Below are 26,105 nucleotides of genomic sequence, written 5' to 3' on the forward strand. Positions count from 1 at the left end.
CCTACAATACATATAGTGCAGAGCTGTGTGTGTACTGTACATAGTGCAGAGCTGTGTATACCTACAATACACATAGTGCAGAGCTGTGTGTGTACTGTACATAGTGCAGAGCTGTGTATACCTACAATACATATAGTGCAGAGCTGTGTGTGTACTGTACATAGCGCAGAGCTGTGTAGTACAGGCGGCACAGATATGATGAGTAAGGTCCATGTAGCGCACACATCTCTATCACCTGCTCCTGAGGAGATTTTCCTATACTATATAGTAAAGAACTATAGACGAGCCTGGTCCGGCAGCAGAGCCTGGACTCTTACTCCTCCCACACTCGGTCATGACATCATCAAAGGTCCTTTAGCCCAGCAGGATTTGGCATGTACGGTGTGTGCACCCCCCGCACAGCTCACTATATCAGTGTATACAGTCTATAGCAGCAGACAGCTCTGGAGGGAGGGGACAATTTATTAGCACACAGCATCACAGAGCCCACACATGCTAATTGAATTGCACAGTCTCCCCCCTCCCTCCCTCTCTCGCTGGGTTTATTGATCTGCTTGTGACGTCACTATCGATAAGTTTTGCGGAAAAAAAATTCAAGTTCACGCAGCTCAGTCCCGGGGTGACCCGGAGACTTGTGCAGGAGGCTGCAGCTGCACTTTGGGGATTACACAGCATGTCTTCTCCTCACTGGGATTAAGTGAAGAAGGAGAGAGGAGACACTGCTCCAGCCCGGAGACGGAGTGCAGCCTGACTGAGGTGGCAGAGAAAAGAATCCCCACACAGACAATATCGCTTCAATATCCCCCAAGATGGCTGCCAATGTGGGATCAATGTTTCAATATTGGAAGAGGTTTGATCTGAGGAGGCTGCAGGTGGGTGACTGGGGTGCTGGGCTGGTGGGGTGATGGGGTGCCCAGAAGTGGGGCCCCAGGTGAAGGGGCGGTGGTGAGGAGGAGGGAGGGGAGGAAGTCTTGGATTGATAGTGTATTAAGAATTGATCCTCTCTCTGCCTTTGTTCAGTTCAGTCATTGATCAGCAGCCATAGAGCTCAGTGTGCAGCCATGGAGCTCGAGCTGCCTGGGTAGACGGGGCTGCTGACTTTCCTGGACCCCTTGGCATTGCTGATGGTGTCCTGCCTAGGGGCTACTTATATACAGAGCTAGTGTGTGTCTCCCTGACACAGCACATCAGCATTACCTGTCTGGACAGCTTGCCATACACTTTGTCTACTAGTATTGGGGTCTTCAGCACCATGGATGTAACATAGCACTGCAATATAGGGACGAAGTTCTTCATAGAGGTCAGAGAGGGAGGCTACTGAATGGCTCACTTATCATATTCATGATCCTGTCACTATAGAGTGGTCATATGGGGTCAGCTGTGTATAATAGGCCATGACTCACTACGAGTGACCCAGAACTATCCAGAAAGCTTTACATAATGTACCCTGTTCTATCTCATTCACTAATAATCTGATACAGCCATATAAATCCCATACTTACAGTCTAGGTCTAACTATGCTACACATATAGGGCAACGTCACATCATAACCTCCAAAAGACTTTATTCATATGAAAAACACCCGATCAATTTTTTATTGGAAATTGATTGGAAATCTTGATCAGCTTTTGATCAATGTAGCGTAATGTGAATGTGGTAATTGCGACAAATGTCAGGTGAGTCGTCACACCACAAGGCATGGATAATATAAGATGATCCCGAGACAGATCGGAGTGTGTATGACTACATGTATGGCTGGTATACACTGCTGTGTCATGTCCTCCCACTACATGCTGTTCTGCTTGGCAGACTTGAACTTGAAGCTTTCCTTTGAGTATCTGCTGCTGTCTTGCTGCATAGGAGCAGGATCTGATCAAAGTTACCTGCTGAATGATATTAGCAGGACTTTTTACAGTGCAGACAGACGCCCAGTATTGTGTTTGCCTATACAAAGCACATTGCTCAGATCTTCCTACTGCTTTCAACTTTGTGTGGCCAGATCTGAGACTAGGGCATGGAGCTGGCATGTAGTCTCACCACTCTATCGTTTTGCTCCTGCTTTCTTCATATATAAGACTTGCCTATTGCACTGGGAGCTGGTCCATTGATGTCGAGCCAATAAATGCAGCAGTTAGGGGGTAATGCATTAAAATGAACTGCACCCCACTTTAGATAAGCTTTAACGTCCTATATGGTAGTTTAATTTCCTCTATACCAACTACTGATACAGTCTATACCACTACCCTCTATTATTCTCCACTTACCATATACTAGATTTGTTGTATTTTGCTGTTATTTTATTGCTTACAAATGTAATACAATACAGAGCAACAATTCTATTCCTAAAGGTGTGGATATGTGTGTACATATGGGTATCTCTGTCTATCTAGCTATGTAGCCAACCATTAATCTATGTTCTCTGTGTATCTATCTCTTATCTAGTATGTGTATATTCATATGTAACTGTATAAATAAATATTTCTCTCTATTTTGTGATTTTTCCATGTGGTGCAGTAACTAAGTTTAGCTAATATTGCCTTTGAATTCAGGGCATGCTTCTGAAGTGAAGCATGTAATAATAATATATCGGGAGATTTGCTATTTCTGCAGGGGAGTGCATTGTTTTAATTGTCTTCCTACAGTGTGATGGGAAATGGTAAGTGTATTCCCTGCTAATGTTTGTAAATCAGAGCTGGGCATTCTCAGGGCAGCGACTCTTTATTTATGATTGATGTTGTGTAACATAAGGAATGACAAGAGCATGGCAAACAGATATGTGAGAAAGCAGGAGCAGGTTCAGATGTGCTCAGGGCTGGCTGCGATCCTCCTATTGTTATTCAGGTCTGGAGGATTTCAGCTTGCCCTGGTATTTGGATTCATTCATCCCTGAATGTCAGTTAACAACATTTTCATTAAGCAACTAATATTCAGTGCTCTAACCTTTAGTCCTCTTGCTTTTAGTGCTGTGATTGGTTGCCGATGTTTTTTAAGCTTCCTGGAGCTATACATTTTATTAGATTAAAATGACCCCTTCTAGTCGTCTTTGGGTCACCTAATTCTGCAAGCAGCTGTAGCGGTATTGGTCTGTGAAATTACCAATAAGCCTTTTGTTCTAACGTATATAAAGACAGCTGACCTTTGGTGTATATTTGCTTAATGCATATTGTATACAGCCATCCTTAAACCTTAAGCAGTGGCTCTGCACATATACTGGAGCCCGGAATAATAACCTGCATTGTTTAATCTCAAACTGCTGTCTCGCTGCTCATTTACATGGATATTAAACAAGCTTATCCCTCTAGGAAATCAGAACATACAAATGCTTTGGAGAGGGACAAAACACACACAAGTTCTTTTTATAGAGCACACAGTCCTCTATATTCAGCAATAATACATTGAGGCTTTTAGGAAAATGACTTTTTTAATATCCTAGTATAAAACTGCTGAGGTTCATGAGTATAAATGGAAAGCATTCTGCTGATGCGCCGCCGTTTTGTTGTTTATTAGAAGATTATTTTTTTTATTCTTTTACTAAGCCTGAGAAACAACACAAATCACCACTTTAAACTGATCCAGGTTCTTGATCTGGTTTCTTCTCTTTAGACCATTGAGCAGACAGCTATCTGTCTGAACATAATCCGATTTTTCGATTGATTGATATTAGTGATTGATATTATTTTTTTATATATAGATTGATAACCAGGCTGTGTTGTTGAGGTTTCTATCGCTCATTTTGTGATCACTTAGAAAACTTACAACAAAGGGAAGGATTTGCCCAGTATTGTGCTGCCCAAATGAGCTGGCGTTCAGGAGATATACAGATGTAGCAATGTATAACTTGATTTTTTGCACTATGATACCTTATCACATAAGACAAAGTAGCCATTCGGGTTAATCTGTTAACCTTTTCACAGCTTGCAGTGCCGGAGCTAAATTTACTTTTATGGGGTTGCTAGGACTGTAAAACCCCAAAGACATGCATGGAGCACTAGGCAGACAAGCACACTGGCACTCCATTCTCAGGGAGATTTTAGGGTAACTTTTGATCCCCTGTTCTCCTGATCACTGAATCTGTTCTATGGCGTTCTTAACAGTACTCTGTGCCACAGTGTTGTTTAAGGTATTAAGTGCCATGTTAAATTTTGCTACATTTGTGCATATGTCAATGTGCGGTTACGCACTGTGTAGTCTATGTCCAGTTTTCGTCTTACCACAGCCATGTTTACCCATTGTTCTACCAGCATAATTCCTTTCATGTTTACATTGAGCCATGTTTAAGTGTGTTCAAATGGGAATGTCTTTTGGTGTTTGGATAACAAATGATTTTCTTTTTAGCTTCTTGGAATGGACTGACCATTAGGGTAGTGGCCCAGGGCCCATGATCAGAGGGAGCTCATGCCCATACACATGTCCAACTTTAAGCAATTTGTTATCAAATCCAGTCAGGTTGTCATGGACTAAATGTGCAGACACAGATCAAGCCAAAGGGACATTCTGATATGAAAAGTACTATAGCCCTTTCGTAGTGTTATTTAATCTGATCCCATCTTTCTATTTTCAGTGCTTGACCTTTAAGCTTGCGCAATGAAGAAGAAATGAAAAATGTATGTTAAATTTTTTTAAATTAAGTGTATTGTAAGGGAAACAATATAAGTTCAAGTATTAAAGCACTTATTAAAGTCCATCCAAAAATAGGGGAAAGATAGCCAAATCCCAACAGCTTAGAAAACTGCAAAGTTATCATTTCCACGGAAATTTGTCTACCAGGTTGTCAGGCTGTATTTCAGATCTGATACCAGAACCAGACTGGCGTGTTAACAATCTACATAAGTGATACTTTATTGGGCATGTGCCAGGCCACGATGTATAATGAAATCAGCATCTCTCGGGATGCAGAGAAAGGTTTTGATAATGTGGAGTGGTCCTGGCTCAATATGGTCTAGAATAAAGTAGAGATTATTGGTGTATTTTATGAGTTTAAAGAAAATCTATATGGATCTCCTTCTGACCAGGTCTGCAGCCAAAGGATTCAGATTATATGAGAGACAATGTAAGGGTACCCAGTGTCGCCACTGCCATTTATTCTAGCTATCAAACCTAGCATGGGAGACAAAGAATTAATATATCAGTATCCACGGATGATTTATTATTATGTATGGCCAATGTAGTAAAAGATATGGGGTTGAAGGTTATAATTGATAGCTTAAAATTAATAAATACAAACTTCAGGTTTTGATACTTGACCCAAATGCAGGCATGGGTTGACAAAGAATTGGAGGATCTCATATCCAAAACTCACATATTGGGGAGTCAGGAATGCCATTTAAGGCTATCAAGATATTATTCCTCCTACTACCATGAAAATGAGAGCTGAAACTCCTCTACTTATTGTGTTTCACAGAGTAAGGCTTATACACGTGTACCATATGCCCTGGTAGATGGACCAATACTCATTGGCTCCCATTAAACTGAGAGAGGCCAAAACATTACCGTCAGTACGGTCATTTGTATATATGTCTGAGGTTGCGCTGTGAAATGCTCCTGTCAGAAACCTTGGACCACAAAATGCAGAGTTAAAAAAATGTAAGTTTGGTGAAGATGATGTGTCCTGAGACTTCTATGTCCACTCCAAACGCTCCATCTTCTTATGCATAAAGATAATAAATTGACAAATTCAGCATTTTCAAAATTACTTTGGTTTAAAAAAGCTGAAATCCCACATTCTGGATCCTTATGAATTAGGAGGGATTTTACTACTAAACACTTTATAATTTAGCTAGTTTTCTTAGTTATGACTATAACACGGTAATAGAGTAGAAGAACAAGTACAAGAAGAGTATACATTATAGCGGGTTCTAGATTCGGTGTTTTGAAGGGCGGTCTTCCATTTTTATTAGGGGACACACTAAGGCAAGGCAAGGGTGGACATATATGTATATGAATACACAATTAAGGTGATGAGTTTAACTTTTATGCGATTTATGATATGGTGTGTTAGGATTTATTTACTGTCTTTGACTTAGGCTGGTCTTACACGGTCGTAATGTAAGTCCGCAAATGGTCCACAATTCAGGGCTTTCAATTGCGGATCATTTGCGGACACATTATATTCAATACGACCTCTTACACCACCGGATTTTATCCTTGGTGTGTGCGGGACTGCAACCGTTGTCTGCAATTTATAGAACATGTCTGTAATGGCCGTGAATTGCGGCACTGCATGGACTAGCCCATATAACTCTATGGGTGAGTGCGGCAGGACACGGACTTGTGCAGAGTCTATTTTGACGATCAGCAACTAGTGTTGCTGATCAGTAACTTGCGGACCGTACATTCATTACGGTCGTGTAAGACCAGCCTTAGTGTATTCATTGGTTCATAGCATAGTGTGGTAATGCAAGTGTGAACAGAGTTGAAACTGTTGCCTTCCTTTTTCCTCTAGTGAATATTTTTGCTAGTATTTTATAAAATTGGGTAGGACAATTGGTAAATATAGCCAACCTTAAAATAATATCAGTGCACATATTTTACAGATTGAAAATTCTTTACACGCAAGAGTTTTTCAACTTTTGGTAGTCATTTCAGTGAGCCTAAAATTGAAATCTTGTCTTGCTAACAAAATAGTAATGTGAGTTTTGTGCAGTCTGTGCATGGCTGGCAATAACAAGTGAATGATCTGTAGATTGGGTGATAGCAGCATCGAAAGAATAAAATATGATTCCTCCTAATTCCTGCAGAATCGGGATTACCATGTTTATTACACAATAACCATAAGAGGAGCTCTTACTCTCATGCTTCATGGGCATACTAAGCATGTCATAAAATCAGCTAAGGTGCACATTTTGTATTTTCCTACTAGGAACAAACTTGTTAGTCAATCACTTAGAACTTGGAGCTGTACCTGTCTATGTGAAAGTGCTGAACAATGATATAACATTAAAAATAACAGAAGCTAAAACGTTAGACTTCAATGAAGGGTTAAGCGTTAACTAGACTACTATTCAACTGAAGAAAGAAATTGCTGTAAAACTATGTTTGGATGGGACACTGAAACTGCACTATATTAGAACAAGGGCTGTAAGTGTCCTCCATTGATTCTTGTGACCATGTGACATTTGCAAGAAAGAGTCTCAGATGTTTTTTTTCCGCATGAAAGTGAATGTAACATCCGTTTCAACCCCCCTCCCCCCAACTGCATCAGTCAATCATGCCTACCTGGGCGGGGAGACTCTTGAGGGAACCCGTCCAGTGGACTCTTCTCCTCGCGGCCAGATCTTTATATAGCCTTATTTTCTCTGAATCTGCATAGTTTCAGGGTATAACATAATTGTAATGACAGAGATGGAGCCTGTCACTGTTTCTTCCACCTGTGCCAGGACAGCAAGAAACTAATTTTGGGTTCCCTTGGATGTCTTATTCTGGTGGTATGTCACTCATTTCTTGATTGTAGAAGGGACATGTTGAGTAGTTCTGCTTATTAGAAATTCTCCATGTATTAGAGAGAGATTGTCTGACATGTCCTAGTACTGCACTCTACATATGAAGATAATATACATATAAAGTTGATTAAAACTCACTACTATGAGGGGTAAGTATATTAGAACAGGTTGTCTTCCTTCTAGACCCATCCACTCCGCTTAGAAATCATTTCACGTCATTTGTCAATAGTTCGACAAATAGATGGAACTTTACCCAGGTCCCTTCCCAGAACATTGAGATGTTCTCAGTATATTTGGACCAGAAAGCAATTTCCTGTGTGCAGATCTGGTTATTCTCTGTAAACACCTGGGTATTCTGCCACCCACCCAGGAAAACATTTGCGTAACTGGGTGCACATGGTCTCCCCATGGTTGTCTCACATCCCCTGATAAATCCTCCTGGAGGAAACACTTTGGGATTGTATCAAGGTCACAAGAACCTCCCTATTGTCCTTGCCAGGACCATTAGCTTAATACTCAGACTCATCCTAGGTTCTCATATTTATTGTCCTTTACAGGGCAGCTAAGGACTACCGGTTAAGCCTGGGTGTTTCAATAGATCTTAGAGGGGCCCTATTCAGTGTTTGTTCTATATACCACGGCTGAGGGTAGGTTCACATATGCGACGGAGTCTCCGTTGGAGGTGGAAGAAATGCAGAAACTGACAAAAATCAACAAAGAGAAAATTCTGGTTCGAGTCCACTGGATTCAGTATAAAAACAGTGGAAACTCAATGGCCGGAATTATAGTCTATGGGGTCAGCGGGTGTCCACAGATAATCTCGGTTTTAGCCGAATGACGGAGAGCACAGTACATGTACAGTGTTGCATTTTTTGTCAAGGTAAAAGCATAAAGGCGTACCCTATAGACATATGCTATCTGGAACGCTGGTGTATTAAGAACCCATAAAGGATACTTTATTCTCTCAGAGTTTTATTCTTCTTTCCTCTGTGAGCCTTGCTCACAGAGTGTGTGTCTAGTTTTGTGGGTGAGGCCCTGTCCATAGCTTGGATTATAACACCAAGATCACTTTTAGTTACCATTTATTACCCCATGAGTAATCCTGGACTGATTCTGAGAAACATGAATGAGAAACCTCTCTGACTTGGAGCAGCGCTCACCATCCGTTCAGATCTCCCAGGATTTACCAGCTGGCTCACTGTTTGTACAGGATCTCTTCTACTGATCTGCAGTTTGCGAGGTGTAGCCTTCATCTCACTGGAGAGTAATCTAAGGAAGGAAAGTGATTTTTTTTTCCAGAATTACATTGCAATGTAGTTGTAAATAAGCTTTGAATGACTTTGACAGTACACTGTTGACTGATACTAGTAGCAACCCGTAGAATTGTGAATCTGTTTCTAATCTGTGATATAGGCTGGAACTCAACATTGTTCAACACCATATTACTTTCTAATATGTCAGTTTAAGGGAGAGTTCACACTACCAGGGGTTTCCATCCTAAACCCCAGGGACATTGGACAGGGGACAGCTTGCCAGCGGTCACCTTTAAAACCCATTCATTTGAATGGGTTTTTAAAGGTAACCGTCATTGTCCATATGCAGCCTTTCCGCCTGGAAACCGTTTTTCTTTGCATGTACACAAAGTCGTTCATGCAGGACTTTGTGTCCGTGTAAAAAAGAAAAAACGATTTCTAGGCAGAGAGGCTGCATATGGACACCGACGGTTACCTTTAAAAACCCATTCAAATGAATGGGCTTTAAAGCTGACCGCTGGCAAGTCGTCCCCTGTCTAGTTTTTCCGGGATTTAGGATGGAAACCCCTGGTAGTGTGAACTCCCCCTTATGCTTGACACAGAATAGAACCTTATTATTGTTCATAGTTTTTAATATTAAGGCACATACAGGTCAAAACCTTGTTTAAAAGCAAAGTTCACTGATAAACCTGTATAGTGACAGGAACATCTAAGTATCTAAGACTCACCTACACTATTGATATAAATGATGGTGACAGGCATATATGGGTCCACATCCATACAATATAGAAAGGGCTGAGTGAAGTGCCTGATCCGTTGATAGTTGATGCATCCATTCTGTATTTTTGTTGTATCTACCTTTCTGAAGACTTCAATAACATTTCTGGGTTTTTCTAATAAAAAGCCATGAGTCTTCCTGATTACCACACGGGTGTAAGAATTAGTAACATCAATATTATGTTTTACAGGATTGCACTTACATTAATTCCTTGACATATAGGGATTCAGCAAGCAGGGGGAGCAAGTGCAGGGAAATCATATTTTCTATATCTTTTACTTCCTGACAGTGCATTGACAGAATGCAGGCTTTGTAAATGATGTCTATATCCTGATGCCAGGAGAGCAGACACTGAATATTTGATTTTTCCTGTGCTTTATGTCCATTTTAGCTTAATAACAATTAGACTAATAGATATATTTAGGGACTGCTATACATTTAATTCCCTAAAAGAAAGGTTCACAAGATTTCTACCTACTTAGTATTTAAAGGTGCTTCTGCATGCCTTATAGTTTTGTTAATGGCGTGTGTATTCCAGTAGCTCTATGGGTGGAGTAGTGTAACATTATGCACTGGGGCAGATTTCTGGCTCAATTTGCACCACAAAAACTGCCATACACGTTATACCACATTTATTAAGTGTTTTAGACATTTTTTTACACCTTGTCCAAAAGGGGAGGGGTGGCTTATTATAAAAGAGGCAGGGGTTTGTGTATAATAAGGGAGTGCGGATTAAGATATCATACCAGGCACCATTTGGCACCGACTAATAGGTGGTGTAAAGCTAGACGAGACAGTCTAAAGATGCATCAGATCTCTCATTTAGCATTAGACACTATAATAAATCTGGTGAAGTCTAAGACTGTCTGGTCTACATTTGCACTGTCTTACTTTTAGACAGTATTAGTAAACTGTCTCATAGTATGCTCATCTATGATTCCAGCATTAGTTTTTTTTGGCCAGCCATGAATGGAGGTTTGGACACAGTTTTGCATGCACTGATATATTTGGGTCTTTTCTATTAAGAATACTGAAGTCTGCTTCTCATATCAAATGTCTGCCACTGAGACGGAGCCTGCAGTATGATTAAAATATCATAACCTTGCAATGCTGTGAATTGAATACATTTTACATATCAGCTATGTAACTGCTCCAGCATCCATTAAATGATATGACAGCTTGACTTATCTAAATGTGTTATCATTTAGCAGTATGTCAAAATTCCTCTTTATGTAGATGACAGCAGTAAATAAGCCATCAGTTCAAGCAGCTAGTGCTTCTCTGCAGAAGTCTGAATTTCTGGATTTGTCATAATGACACATTATTACCTGAAATGATAGGCTGTTTATTTGTACCCTTTCTGCACACAAAAGACATTGTCTAGCCTGCTGTTTGTGGACTGTGTCACCTCTGTATTGCTTAATCCTAGAATGCTTTCCAAAACCCAGCCTAAATAATACCATTGTGCTTTAACATTTTATGTGTCAAAATTATACATTTGTTATGTTATTATTTTATATATTCATATTTTCTCTTCTTGGAATTGTTTTTTCAGACTTTAGACATTATTTTTTCTTCTGATATGCAGCACAAGATGCAGAGCTGGAATTATTTAAAGATTCTTTTCCTTTTACAATTGTATTGGTTTTCTCTTTAGGTAGTTATGTGGTAGCACACAGAGACCCTGAAGGTCTGCACTGTGCAGCCTTAGGCACTCCGTGTGATGCCGTATAGCCATTTGTATGGTGCCGTATTACAAGGTTATAGTATGTTTATGAGCACTACTTGATTCTTCCTGTAGCTACAATAGACTTCAATAGAGAGGGCCGTGGGCAAGCATGGCCACCTCTGCATTTATGCATATGGAAAATGCAGAGGCTGTGTTCTGCGTATAGCATTGCCTGTACATATGACATAAATGTCTGTGATAGGCGTACCTCTTAAAGCATAACTAAACTTTTTTTTCCCCTGCAATTTCAGATAAATGGTTTAAGGCTAAGGACCCACACTGTTGCAGATTTTGCAGTGTTTCTTTGAGACAAAGCTCAAAAAATATATTAATTTATGACTGGTTTCAAAAAGAATTGGAAATATATAGGAAGTTCTTATACTTCTACTTTCTGCACAATCCACTCCCAGCTTTGGCTCAAAAAACATATAAAACATTTGCAAGACAAAAAGCTGCTTTTCTGCAATGTGGGTCCTTAGCTTAAAGCTGGTTTTGGTGATAGTATATTGCCTTTAACTGAGTTATTGAACCAAAGCTTAACTAATGCCAAGCACTACTGCCATTTCCAAAGCACCATAATAGCACATTGAGGACCGTGAAATACAATCCTGTAGTGTTGTCTTTTTCCTCCCAGACTTATAGAATGGTTACGTACAAAGTATACCTCCAGTTATAAAACAACTTTCCATAAATGAATAGTCCAGTTTAATATATGAAACTTTGTTATATATCTCATTAAAAAATATGTTTTCTTCTCCACTTTTCAGGCAGAGTTGCTTTCTACATATTAGCCTATGAAGAGGGATTGGGGGATAGATAAGACACCCTATATAATTGCTGCTCCTACACTCTGCTATAGAGATGAGCGAGTACGGCCGTTTCGAATAGCACACTCCCATAGGAATGAATGGACGCAGCCGGGGCTGGCGTCCTGCCGCTTAACCCCCTGTGTGCCAGCCGCTCCCATTCATTCCTATGGGAGCTTGCTATTCGAAGCGGCCGTTTCGAATAGTACTCGCTTATCTCTACTCTGCTACTTTCTATATTTCTAACACTGCTATGTTTGTAGATAGGAGGCTTTCAATACAAAGAAAAAAGCAATAAATCAATTTACCAACCGGCAGGAGAATGCTTTTCCACCCCTCCTTTCTCCATAGAGTTCCGAGAGTAAGATTGAATATGGAGACCGATAAAAACAAGCAGGGCAACACGGTGGCTCAGTGGTTAGAACTGCAACGCTGGAGTCCTGGGTTCAAATTCTGCCCAGGACAACATCTGCAAGGAGTTTGTATGTTCTCCCCGTGTTTGCGTGGATTTCCTCCCATATTCCAAAGTCATACTGATAGGAAAAATGTAGCTTATGAGCCTTATATGGAGTTCACAATCTACATTTAAAAAAAATAAAAAATAATGTAAACACACGTTCAGAATACAGTATAAGGAGCAAGAGAACAGCTTAATAAGTGTTGAAGGAAAACAACCTCCTTAATAAGATATATTACAAAGTTTCTTACTTTCACCGCTTTAAGTCGGTTTACTGTTCACCTTACTAGTGATGGTCTGTCTTTAGGATTGCTGGGGGTTTGGCTCTTAGTATTCCCATGGTCAGCTCATTGCAGGGTCCACGATGAACCTGAACTAGCTCCGCAGTGTACCAACCAAAAGGCAGTTGCTGTACACTGTGTAATCTCCATCCTTTGGTTACCTAAGTTCAGTCTTGTTCTTTTGAAGGAAGTCAGAACCCTTCCCCCCGCGCCCCCCCCCCCCCCCCCCCACTGTTCTGCTATTGATGGTCTATCATAAGGATATATTATTAATAGTGAAGTCCTAGAAACCCATTTAGACATAGATGGTTGAACTGAATCATGGAGAGGTCAGACTATGTACAGGTGAAGAGTCATTTCAGGGGAAAATCAGTGGGTATCAATATCAGCATGTATGGAGCTAGATGCCCAAAAGGACCTGAAAGTGAATATTATTCAGACTCTTTCTAAAGACACAGCCAGTGTTTCTTGGCACTACTGAAAGTGACTTGTTGTTCTATGGCTCGGCTGGGAGCAGTTTTCATTACTGAGTAAACCTGGGATATTAACAAGCTTTTTGTCCCCATTGCTCCTTTACTATGCCCAGTGAGGGAGGTTGGCAATACATGTAGAGGCGTCTTAATAACTCACTGTGTACACATATAGCAGTATGTTTGTATTACCCAGTAAAACCTATATCATTGCATTACAAAATGTGGATGAATGGAAAAAATCTCTTCTAGGATGGAAGAGATTCACAGTCCGCAAGAAAGCCAAACAGAGGTCACAAACAGAGCTAGCATAAACACTCAATGCTACAGAATAATAGGATAACCTAAGTGGATTTATACATGTGTAGAAATATGTATATATTTGGCTTTTTGGAACATTTTATTGCTAATGTAAAGATTCCCTACTGCGCTGCTCTACATATGTGCCCATCCAGGCATCCAGCTAGTTGCAGGGAGTCTGTCAGCAACAAATTGGTTATAAAGCTAGTCCCAGTACTTTGTAGAGGGGATTCTACAGTTTCCAAATATGCCTTTGCTTTGGAGTCCAGTTTCATGAAAATTCCTATTTTATTCATGGTCAAATAAATAAAATAGGCAAATATACATATGACTACAATAGCAATAACATGAAAATAGGGCTCCAAAGTTGAATAATAGAGGTGTATTTGGAAACAGTAGAATCTCCTCTCCAAGGTACTGTGACTAGGTTTATTACCACTTTACTTCTGACAGACTCCCTCTAAGCAGAGACTATTGGTTATACATTTTTTTTTTATTTTTGCTGTCTAAACTTCTTTTTATAGATTACAGATATTCTTATAATAATTTCACTTTTAGTATATGTTGAAGGGCATCTCTAAATAGAATTCTCAATACTTTGTTTATTGCCTCGTGGCAAAGCCGCATCCAAAGACTTATTATGGTACATGGAGAGCCTATGGCTATATATATTTGGAACCATAGGTTCACTGGGGAAGGTGTACTAAGAAAAACGCACCAGAATTCTGCTGTATGGCATATTTGGTTTACACCGCATTTATTATGTGTTTTAGGCCGGGGCCCCACGGGTCAGAAACACCGCAATTTGCCTGCGGCGGAAATGCCGTGGGGAAAATCGCGGCATTTTACAGTAATTGCAAAGTGGATTGGATTCTTGCGAATTCCACAGCCACTTTGCGGGGAAAAACGCATCGCAGACACGCTGCAATTTCCAAAACCGGTTCGGTTTTGGAAATCACAGCATGTCAATTAATCTACGGAAACGCCAGCGGCTTCCCCGTAAATATAATTGTAACAGAGAGTCCGTGGAGGAAAACTATGAGAACTTTCTGTTTAAAGCGCTGCAGGAAGAACCACAATGCATGGGGCCTTAGCCTTAAACAGTTTTTGCTTGACAAGGCTATGTGACTTTATTCAGAAATGGTTGTGACTTGGTATAAAAGGGCATGAGTTAAGAACCCGCAATGTGCACCAAAATAAGCCAACCAAATGTGGCATAAAGTTTGTCAAAAGTGTCTAAAGGTATATAGAATGGCTCCATAGATTGCTATGATGCCATATTATAGATCCATGTAACTTAGAGGCTATGCAAGTCATGTATGGCCTGTTTTTTTGTTCAGATATCACATATTATATTAATTTTATAAATACATGCATATCTACACCTATATTGCTTTTTGGTGGGAGGAAATTCACCAAATTCTGAATATAGGTGTAGCCTGGACAATGGTGATGTTTTCACTACATATAAAACTATCCCTATGTACTGTACATTGTGAGTTCTAGTGAGGAGAGGGACAGAAGAGAGTGATGACATTCTATGTACAGCACTACAGAATATGTTAGTGCTATATTAATCAGTAAATGAGTCCTGCAGCTTATGTTGTATTATAACTACTAAGGAGGGAATTGCGCCTTCAAAATTTTGAGGAATACATTTTGTTTTAGATTAGTTGTCGCTTACGTTACTCCCCCAGAACACACCATGAGAATAGCTTGAAATGCCATTAATCTGCTCATGTGAAAAAGGCCAAGAGAAATTACTTTTTTTACCACTTGGTGACAAATGTTCAGATAGTGATGACAAGACACCAGAGATAATGTATCTTAAATTCCACTAGCAAAAAAATTCTGACTTTGTAGATCATTTCAGAAAAAAAGTAGCAAATTAGCAGCAAAAGTAGGTAAATTTCTCAAATAGCGAATAAAACTGTTAATTATTACAATTTTATTTTTTTTTTGACAATAAGGCACAAACTTATTTTCACAGCAGTTTGAGTTTCTTTACATTGGATGATAGGTAACCCTTTATAAGAAAATAAAATAGGTTTCTTTGCGTAAAAGTACACATGCCTCAAGATATGTGTCAATTTTTGCTATCTTTTATTCTTCGTTTATTCAGACTCTACTACCCCAATTCAACCCTATATGGTTAAACCTTTGATCCTCAACCTTATAGAATCCTTTGGAAGATGTTTCTGCTCCCCAGTGCCATTCTTGCCCCCAGAGAAACTTAGGATGGTTGAGACTGCCAAAGCATTTTATTATTCTTGTCAGTGCTAGATGCCAATGTTTGGCTTTGATCTGAAATCAGTTTGCTTTCCCTGTCGTAAAAGTGACAGATCTCGCTGTTGTCCAGGACTTATATATATTGATGATGATGACCTGTCCTTAGGATAGTGGAAGTTCTATACCCGGGGTCCCTACTGATCAGCTATTTAGAGTGCTGTAGCCTCTGTCCTATGCTGATGACATCATATTCATTGATAATTGGTATAGCAGCAGCTCAGTCTCATCTAAGTGTAGTATTAAGCACAATCCCTATAGAATGTATGGCGGTGTACTTGGTATTCACTGACGTGGCCACAGCACTCGTCTGAATTCTGCAGCCTCTTCAACTAGGTGATTGGTGGGGGTGCAGGGTGTTGGACACCGATCTATCACACATTAATGTCCTATCTTTTTTCCCAGTACCATCAGACAACAGAGTTATGGATCAAATATCGATGAATCTCCACTCCAGAAAACCCCCTCACTGTAGAATATGGACATAGAGAATCATGAGTCATAATGGTAATAATAACTATAATAAAAAGTGATATATATATATATATATATATATATATATATTTATATTTAAAGAAAAACAATTGCAGCTGCACCAGCAAATCTGGGGATCATCCCAAAAATTGCACGGCAGAAACCCCTCTCCAGGCAAGAGGGTTTGCAATAGAAAAAAACAATCCAGTCTGTCAGCAACTTGTATAAATGGAAAATGTCCTTTTATTGGATAAAGCAGTACACCATGTATCGGTCCACACTAGGTCCACACTGGGACCTTTCTTGGTCTACGTGGTGTACTGCTTTTTCCAATAAAAGGACATTTTCCATCCATACAAGTTGCTGACAGACAGGATTGTTTATATATATATATATATATATATATATATATATACCGTATTTTTCGGACTATAAGACGCACTTTTTTTCCCCAAAATTTTTGGGGAAAAGAAGGGTGCGTCTTATAGTCTGAAGGTGGCGCCTGGCATCCGCTGTAATAGAGAGGCGGAAGCCGGCAAGTGATAGACGCCATTACAGGTGCCGGGACCTGAGACATCGCTGCGCTCCTCTGCCCTGTATGAAGCCAGCAGCGGCAGGGGCTCCTCCGTCCCCCCGCCGCTGGCTTCATGAAGGGCAGAGGATCATAGCGATGTCTCAGGCCCCGGCGTCTATCCCTCCCCGGCATCCGCCTCTCTAGTACAGCGGATGCCGGGTCAGTATCCGTGGCCCCTTCTCCCCCGGGGCGGTCCCCACCGGCCCCGTACCTGTAAAGTTGCAGGCCGGCTCCTGCGCGGTGATATCGCAGGAGCCGACCTGTCCGGGTGACAGCCGGGAGCCTAATAAGGCTCCCCGGCCTGTCACGGCTATATTAGTATTGCGGCTGGTCTCTATGACCAGCCGCCGTAATACTAATATACAGAATGTCCCATAGACGGCAATACAGTTGTATTGCCGTCTACGGGACTTGCGATCAAGTGACCGCAGGTTCAAGCCCCCGGGGGGGGAATAAAATAGTATAAAATAGAATAAAATAGTCTGTGGATTGTCCTTGACTGTTCTCACCATTCTTCTTCTCTGCCTTTCTGATATTTTTCTTGGCCTGCCACTTCTGGGCTTAACAAGAACTGTCCCTGTGGTCTTCCATTTCCTTACTATGTTCCTCACAGTGGAAACTGACAGGTTAAATCTCTGAGACAACTTTTTGTATCCTTCCCCTGAACAACTATGTTGAACAATCTTTGTTTTCAGATCATTTGAGAGTTGTTTTGAGTAGCCCATGATGCCACTCTTCAGAGGAGATTCAAATAGGAGATCAACTTGCAATTGGCCACGTTAAATACCTTTTCTTATGATTGGATACATCTGGCTATGAAGTTCAAAGCTCACTGAGGTTACAAAACCAATTTTGTGCTTCAGTAAGTCAGTAAAAAGTAGTTAGGGGAATTCAAATCAATAAAATGATAAGGGTGCCCATACTTTTGCAGCGGTCAAATTTTGGTTTAATGCATATTGCACATTTTCTGTTAGTACAATAAACCTCATTTCAATCCTGAAATATTACTGTGTCCATCAGTTATTAGATATATCAAACTGAAATGGCTGTTGCAAACACCAAAATATTTAGAACAAAAAATGATTAAGATTAATAGGGGTGCCCAAACTTTTTCATAGGACTGTGTATATATATATATATATATATATATATATATATATATATATATATATTTCTATAAGAAACACTACAGTGTTGGATGTAAACCATGTGAGGTTCTTTAAGTTTTTAATATATTAAAGTCAGCCTTGGTAAAGAGATGCTTTATATTTGCAGGAAACAATGGTGTAATAATATTATTGTGTGGCATTGACAATGTCTACTGAGTTGGATTAATGGTATTGCAATGACGTGCATTGCATAGTGATTACATAGTGACTGCCATTGACCTCAATGACACTTAGCATATTGATCCTGCTTGGATGAATCCCAGCCACAGTATATTGTAGGTACACCCTGTCAACTGGAACGTTCACTTTACATCTATGCTCTTCCTCTTATCTAAAGCTTATTAAAGATGGCGGCGTAACATCGTTCCATATCCAACCCGTATTGCCGGTTCTAATCGACACCTTCAGATGACTTTCACCTTAATCAAGAGTAAATACATCTTCATACAAAGCAGCCCAGCCGGTCTACTAATAAAGATGAGAAACTCAAGGGAGGTCTTTTAATCTAAGATGCTGTCACGTAGCTCAGAAGTAAAAGGTATTGAAGTAGGACTTGGAAAGTCTCCAGCTACTTCTCTTCAGATAAAAACAGCTAATTAACAATATTCTTTAATTATTAGCTTTAGCAATGTGGGAGCTGATTTGTACCAGCAGGATAGTAGTGGTTCTTTTTAAGTACCCGAGTGGCTGTTTGTGTGCCAGGCCTTTTCGAGAGCGGATCCCGTTGTGGTGTGGGTATGTCACTTAATGGCAATGCAGGGGTAATGACTGCAAGCGGTGACTCCTTTAGCACTACTGCAAGCATGTAATTCAGCCCCTTAGGCTACTGCACTTTGAAATCCTCTAGGTAGTCTCCAAGTCTCTGCTCTTAATTAAATATGCAATTTTTCATGGTAACCAGGTTATTTCTTTTGTGTTGTGCTGTAATACTGTTAGGAATTTTCATAGCTCTTATTAAACATTATGCAGCTATTGTGCATTCCATAATTAAAAAAAACCCTAGAACAAAGCCCGATTCTCTCTCGTCCCTGTTTAATTTATCAAATGAATTTTGATTTTTTTTTTTTTTCTTCCGGTTTGCTCCCCAGACGGAGTACCAAGTGCTTTAAAGGGAGAAGAATTTAATTGCTCTATAGGGATTGGCTGGTTATAAAGGATTTGGATGTTAGATTAGTAATCTCTACAGGGAATACTTTAATGTGCTTCATTTTAAGAAAAATATGTATGATTGTTCTGCTCCTTTACCATCTACAGACTCGAATAACTGAGATATTTGCGCTCGGCAGAACTGTTTGGCTTTTTATCGGTTCTCCTCGCAATATGAAACAAATCTATCTGTTCAAGGGATATTGAGAAAATCATATAATGGCTGTTTATGCATCTCATTCGTACTAATGCAAATTGACAGTGGCTTGTATTAAAAATTGGCAATTCACATAGAGGATGCTTCATTTGCCATAATGTATTCTGAATTACGCCCTATAATGAATGATATAAAAGTTAAATTTGTATTTTTATTTCATCTGCATTTTTTTTAAGGAAAAAAAGATGTACAGTATCTCTTTATGGTTACGTTTTCTGATCATTGTGTTCTTGGGAAATAATTTATTAAGAATCCAGATGTCACTTGCTTTTACTACTGTCAAGACATAGCCATATGGGTTTGTGAAGTGGTTTTCCCACAACAATGGATCATTTAGATTCATACCAACCCTTTTCTAGTGTACACTATGCGCCTATAGAGACAATATATTTATTTATTTAGTTTACTTATATAGCGCCATCATATTCCGCAGCACTTTACAGACATGATCAGTCACTGTCCCATATAGGGCTCACAATCTACATTCCCTATCAGTATAGGACTAGAGTTCAATATTGTCAATCACACTTTTGTCCAAACCATAGCTGCTCAGCTCTGTAAGCAATAGAGAAACACATCAATGACCAATAGAGGATTAATATTTTTTTTCTGTACCTGAGCAGTTCTTTTACTATGTTAAATTTTAATGCTTTTTTCATATACTTAGACACACTTAAGAAACTCTTAGCTGTATTGGTTGACTTCTTAAACCTCTATTGGTTTGCTTGACTGAGACTCTGTCTTCCTAATTACATCATGGAAGATAGACTTGCACATTCTCAGTGATTGCCCTCTATTGGTGTGCATGCCTGAGGCACTGGCTTCCTAACTACATCATGGAAGTCAGATTTGCATATTCTTCCCATGTTCCTTTGCACAGTGGAGCGCTCATGGCTTTTTTAAGACTCCACACACCTAAATGGTGGTCTCTCCCTATAGAGTGACGATATCCCCTTAACCCTGTCTAAGCCTCTCACCTCTGCCAGGTCAGTCCTCTCTGCGCCAAGCTGATGAGATGCAACACATCGAAACAGCTGTCCTTGGCTGAGAGACTGTATCTGGTAAAATCCCAACATCATTGCAAACAAAGGCCTCTGAGAAGATCGGCATGATGTTAAAGGGAGTGCCCTCTATTGGTTTGCTTGACTGAGACTCTGTCTTCCTAATGACATCAGGGAAGATAGACTTGCACTTTCTAAGTGAGCGCCCTCTATTGGTGTGCATACTTGAGGCACTGGCATCCTAATTACATCATGGAAGTCAGATTTGCATATTCGTCACATGTTCTTAAACCAAGTAATACAAAATGGGGGAGATTTACTAAGCTAAATGCAGCAGAATTCTGGCCGAATTTTCACCAAGGAATTGGCGTACATGCTTTGTACCACTTTTATTATGTGTTTTATACACTTTTTACTCCTCACACAACATGGTTTGGAATTAGAAGAAAAGTAGCTTGGCTTAAGATGCTCCAATGTGTGCCAAACTTATGCCAAACTGTTGATGCAAAGCAAGCCAACCAATAGGGCACATAAAGTTTGACAAAATTGTTTAAAGATGCATCAAATTTATGACACAGTATAATCTACTTTGACAAATTTGGCACAAATTTATACTGCCTGGCCTGAGTATACATTGTGTAAAAATTAGACAGGATTAGTAAATTTGCCCCAGTGTATTTATTTGGCTGCGAAAATGTGCTTTGTATTCCGTCCGTACACTAAATCTTTAACAAGGCAACATTCTCTTTTTACATATTTCTCTTTAAATCCTTTGGCATTAGAACAAAGATATTAAATAAAAATGTTATCCAAGATAATTAATACAAAGAATTAAAGTATAGAACTAAAACATAAGGAGATTGTCTTGTACAAACAAATCTATAAGAAAATCCCTCTGGCATCTCTAGAATATTTTGTGTTGGTTTAGTTTATGCCCAGAAATGGTTAAATATATCTTGCCACCTGAACATGCCTGTGTCTGCCAGCTGTAGCCGAATTGTGTGTTCTATTCATGAAGTGGAAATTAGCCCACGTCTATAGTCCTTTAGAGTCAAGCTAAACTTGACCCTGATCAACAGAAAGTTGAAGGTCACCATTAAATTGGCTAAATGATCAATGAGATTGCAGGTCATCAATATCCAATTAGGGAATCCAATATTAATTCCTGATCCATAGAATGAGTCTGCTTTCCGGTCGTTTTTACATATTCACTGTCCTTTTTGTAAAGATTTCTTATAAAGGAAATTGAACAAACAATTATATCATGCGGTTAACTTAACAACTTTCTCTGGCCTGACCCCCATTATGTAAAGATGCAGAAAATGCATCAAATCTTTGTAAGGATCTTTATTTTTTATTTGTAAGCTCCATGCTTGTCATTGTTGTTTTAATGCTTATGTATAATCCCGGTTCACTCTACATTTAGCTGTAGGGATAGACATTTGGGATAGGCGGGATGCTAATGCTATTAATGTATGCACAGTCATGGCACAGAATGGCTTGTTGTGAACCTCATTCCCTTGGGTCCAATGGACCAATAATATTGGCCTTAACCTACACAGACTGCAGTGGCTGTGTAAATTCATCAGCCCTACAATATTGCTCTTAGGCTACTGAATAATTTACATTGGGGAGAGCCCAGTCTGGCGCAGGTCACAGAGGTTCATAGGTTAATAACAGGTTTTAGTTTCTGATGTCAGCCGCTGACTTGATAACATATGAAAGAATACTATCCCGCTGATTAGATTCTGAAATGGATCAATTTTTAATCAGCAGAACATCTGACTCGCTCAATGAGAGGAGCATTGTGGAGAACAAGTCAAGGTTTATTTAGCAGGTTGTTTGTGTATTGTAATATACAAATGACCCTTCCACTTCTTGTCCCTAATAAAAAAAATGACCATTCAATCTTTGTACGTTTGCTTTCATTTAGGCGTCAGTGTCAGTTTAGGTTTTATCATAGTAACGGGACATTAAACTAAGCAAAAAAATAAATAAATAAATAATCTATATGTAAAATTATGAGTCTGATATTGAATGGCTTTTTCATAGTTACTACAGCTCTTTTGCAAACCTTTTATAATCCTTTGATAGTTATGGACAGCATAGTATTACATGTATGTTTCCAGGTATTAAGATCCCATTGCTGATCCCATGTGTGTCTGACACTGTGATCTGTAGTACGGGGGCACCACAAGGTACAGTTCTTGCCCCATTTCTGTTCACACTGTACACTGCTGACTTTAGGCACAACTCCTCCAGCTGTTACTTACAGAAGTACTCCGATGACTCTGCTATAGTCGGCCTTATCACTGATGGCGACGATAGGGAATACACAGACTTAAATCGGGATTTTGTTGAATGGTGCCAGCAGAACCAGCTCAGGATTAATGCTGGGAAGACCAAGGATATGGTGGTGGACTTTAGTAAACGGAGAGGTGCTCCGACCCCGGTGGAGATCCAGGGGACATGCATTGAGATAGTCAGGACCTATAAGTATCTGGGTGTGCTCCTCAATAATAAACTAGACTGGGCTGATCACCTGGAGGCGCTGCACAGAAAGGGCCACAGCAGACTCTACCTGCTCAGGAGGCTGAGGGCCTTCGGAGTCCAGGGGTCACTTCTTAGGGCCTTCTTCAACTCTGTGGTTGCCTCAGCCATCTTTTTCGGTGTAGCCTGCTGGGGGAGCAGTATATCAACCAGGGACAGAAATAGACTTGACAGGCTGATCAGGAGGGCCAGCTCTGTCCTGGGGAGCCCCTTGGACCCAGTACAGGTGGTGGGTGACAGAAGGATACTGTCTGTGGTGACCTCCATGCAGGAGAATAAATCCCACCCCATGTATGGGACCCTGATGGGACTTGGCAGCACTGTAAGTGACCGTCTGCTTCACCCCAAGTGTGAGAAGGAGCGCTATCACAAGTCCTTCCTTCCAACTGCGATCAGGCTGTATAATCTACATCAGACCAAGCGAAGATCACTGTGCACAGAAAACTAATGATTATGAATGTCCTCCTTCTTTCTTCTCTGTTCCTAAGCTGCTATGGACTCCTAGTATATCTTTCTCAGCATATGTGTGTCTACTACTTCTGTAATATTTACTGTGTATTACCATGTATCTGTATTACTATGCAGCTGAAACATACTGAAATTTCCCCACTGTGGGACTATTAAAGGATTATCTTATCTTATAAAGAGCAATTGTGTTCTCGGCCATTGATTTGAATGCTTGTGAATGATATCTACTTGCAGGTTCATTTTTCAGTAACCGACCAAGTCATACGTACTTGCCAATTTCAAAAAACAACCTACAACTCTTTCCTGAATCCTTTTTCATTTCGGCCTTCCTTTATCACAAATAAGGTTCCATTAAGAAAATTATTACAGGGGGATTTGATGTTGCACTTTCAGTGCCATTGTATACTTTTTGGTTCATGATGGAATTGCTTGCCCGCATGAAATTGCGATGACTTAGAAGACTATTCTCGCCATGACTTTGTGTGCCTACAGGTCTTCGGCTTCTAACTAATACATACAATTCCACTTTTGCCTCGGAAATATGTTTGTAAGGTTTCTGCAACTGTAAATGAGGTAAAAAGTTCTCAGTGTATGAGCTAAATCTAAAGATGGCACCAACAGTTCACGTTGTACAATACATCCTTCTCTAAAAGTTTCACTCTAGGTGAGGAAATTGCCTTCCATGGATAGATGAGCATGAATAGAGTGGCGTTGTCCAGACATGGTAGACATCTGGAGGAGAGTGTAATAAATGTCTGCACTTGTCTTTTAAGTGTAAAAAAATGTTTGTTCTTGTCTTTTAAAGGGATTGTCTGACCCCAAATCAATTTTTCATACTTGAAATCTGTGGGGGTCTAACACTAAGACCTTTAACACATCAGCTGTTCTCTCAGCATCTGGATGTGGGAAGTTACAGCAGCGGACAAGAACATGTCAGGCTCTCCTATTCTAGTAATAGATTTGGTGCTGCACTCCCCTGGAACCACCAATATCAAGTGGACAAGGCTGCTGCACCCCTCCTATTACTTCAATGGGAGAGCCTGCACACACTCTCTGTCCACTCCTATAACCTTCAGCTTCCAGGTGCTGCCAGAAGACTTGATCTGTGTGGGTTCCAGGTCTCAGACTCCCATATATCACATAGTAATGATCTATCTTGTGGATAGGAGATCAGTGTGAAAAATCAATTTGGTTCCCAAAAAAAAGTTTTAGTGTAACAAATGTTTGCATTTGCCTTATCTTGATAAGGATAATTTTTGGCTGAAATTTAGCTTTTTTTTATTTTATTTTTTTTATTTTTATTTTTTAAATAATGAGACTTAAAAAAATTGGATTTCTTTGTAAAGTGCTCTGTAATATGTTATATAAATAAAATATAATATTATTATTATTATTATTATTATTATTATTATTTATTACTTTGGATTTCTTCAGGGTAGGTATTTCTCCAGTGAAGTGGAGGACAGGTTGCCCACACATTTTCAGAAGTGCTTGAGAATAGCAATAAGAACTGGAACTGTTATCTATTGTAAAAAAAAAACCTGTCCACAGACATTGGCCGGTTGTCTGGCCATCTTCATGTAGATGGAGTGTCAATAGTCATGTCTATGGGTGGTGTCAGACAGGCGCAGACATCGTCAATCAACCTTGCTTAGAGGAAATATCAATTGCTGTAGTTTCCCTTGAGATAAGCAGCCAGCTGGTATGTCTGGTTGTGGTTTCTTCTTCTCTGTGCATGGACGTGACCATGGAGGCTTCCTCATCTGAATAATCTTGTTTGTGGAAGGCTCAGTTAGTGGTCGGACATTTCCTAACTTAACATATAAAGTCACATTTTGGTTGTAGCTGTTGCTTGGGTTGTTCCTATTATTATTATTATTATTATTATTACTCTTATTATTTATGTTATGTTTGTGGCATTATATGCTGCCTGTCCTATATACAGTTTTAGAAAGAATGAGAGGAGCTTGTACACAATTGGTATTCGCTGTGTAATGCCATTGCACAGTATAGAGCGACTGTGGCTATGTAGTCAAAGCCCACACCGTGCACACAGGTCATCTTTCCTTTTCTTTCTTCCTTTTTTTCATTTGGTTCCTCACATAAAGGGAGGGATATCATGCCATTTCTGTTTGTATGTGGTTTGCGTCATCATATAGACATGAGGAGGGGGCTAGAAACAGTGAAATGTCACTACATGATGGATTAGGTGGAACCTCCTTGACCTCGTCTGGGGCTGCAATATATATTTCTGCAGCCACTGCCTTGGGGGATGGATTATGGGGGATGGGAAGGTAGCCCCCCTCAGCATGTTCACCTAGACTGAGCTATACAAACAATAGTCTGATACCCTCTGCTGAGAGCAGCACATTCACAGTAACACCTAGACAAAGGGCTTCTTCTATTTACACCTCTCTGTGTTATTTACCAGACAGACTTCTTCCCAGATTCCTTTTTTACTGTAGTGATGTGTATTGTGCTGTGAAAATCTCCTTGCATTACACAGGCAGCATCGCATTATATTTGTCTTCTCTGACATGTAACACCATAAGTACTGTAGTTTTATAGTGTATAGTGTATATAGCTTCTGTCATACACCCTCTATTCCCATAGTAATGATAATGAAGGATAATTTGCATTCTGACATACAACTGATGTCTACAGTGTCCATTCTTCCATTAAATATATACCGTGCATTAAAAGGTTT

General features: G+C 39.9%; 1 protein-coding gene across 1 annotated transcript in view; it reads left to right on the plus strand.

Annotated features, from left to right (window-relative positions):
* The first annotated feature begins 402 nt into the window (after positions 1–402).
* The window catches only part of CUX2 (cut like homeobox 2), a 291,553-nt gene continuing 265,850 nt past the window's right edge, over positions 403–26,105 (plus strand). Inside the window, exon 1 of the mRNA XM_075273161.1 lies at positions 403–872. Coding sequence (XP_075129262.1) covers positions 810–872 — 63 coding nt within the window. The 5' untranslated portion in view covers positions 403–809. The remainder of the gene's footprint in view (positions 873–26,105) is intronic.

This window comes from Leptodactylus fuscus, chromosome 1 (assembly GCF_031893055.1).
Source record: "Leptodactylus fuscus isolate aLepFus1 chromosome 1, aLepFus1.hap2, whole genome shotgun sequence".
Lineage (NCBI taxonomy): Eukaryota > Metazoa > Chordata > Amphibia > Anura > Leptodactylidae > Leptodactylus > Leptodactylus fuscus.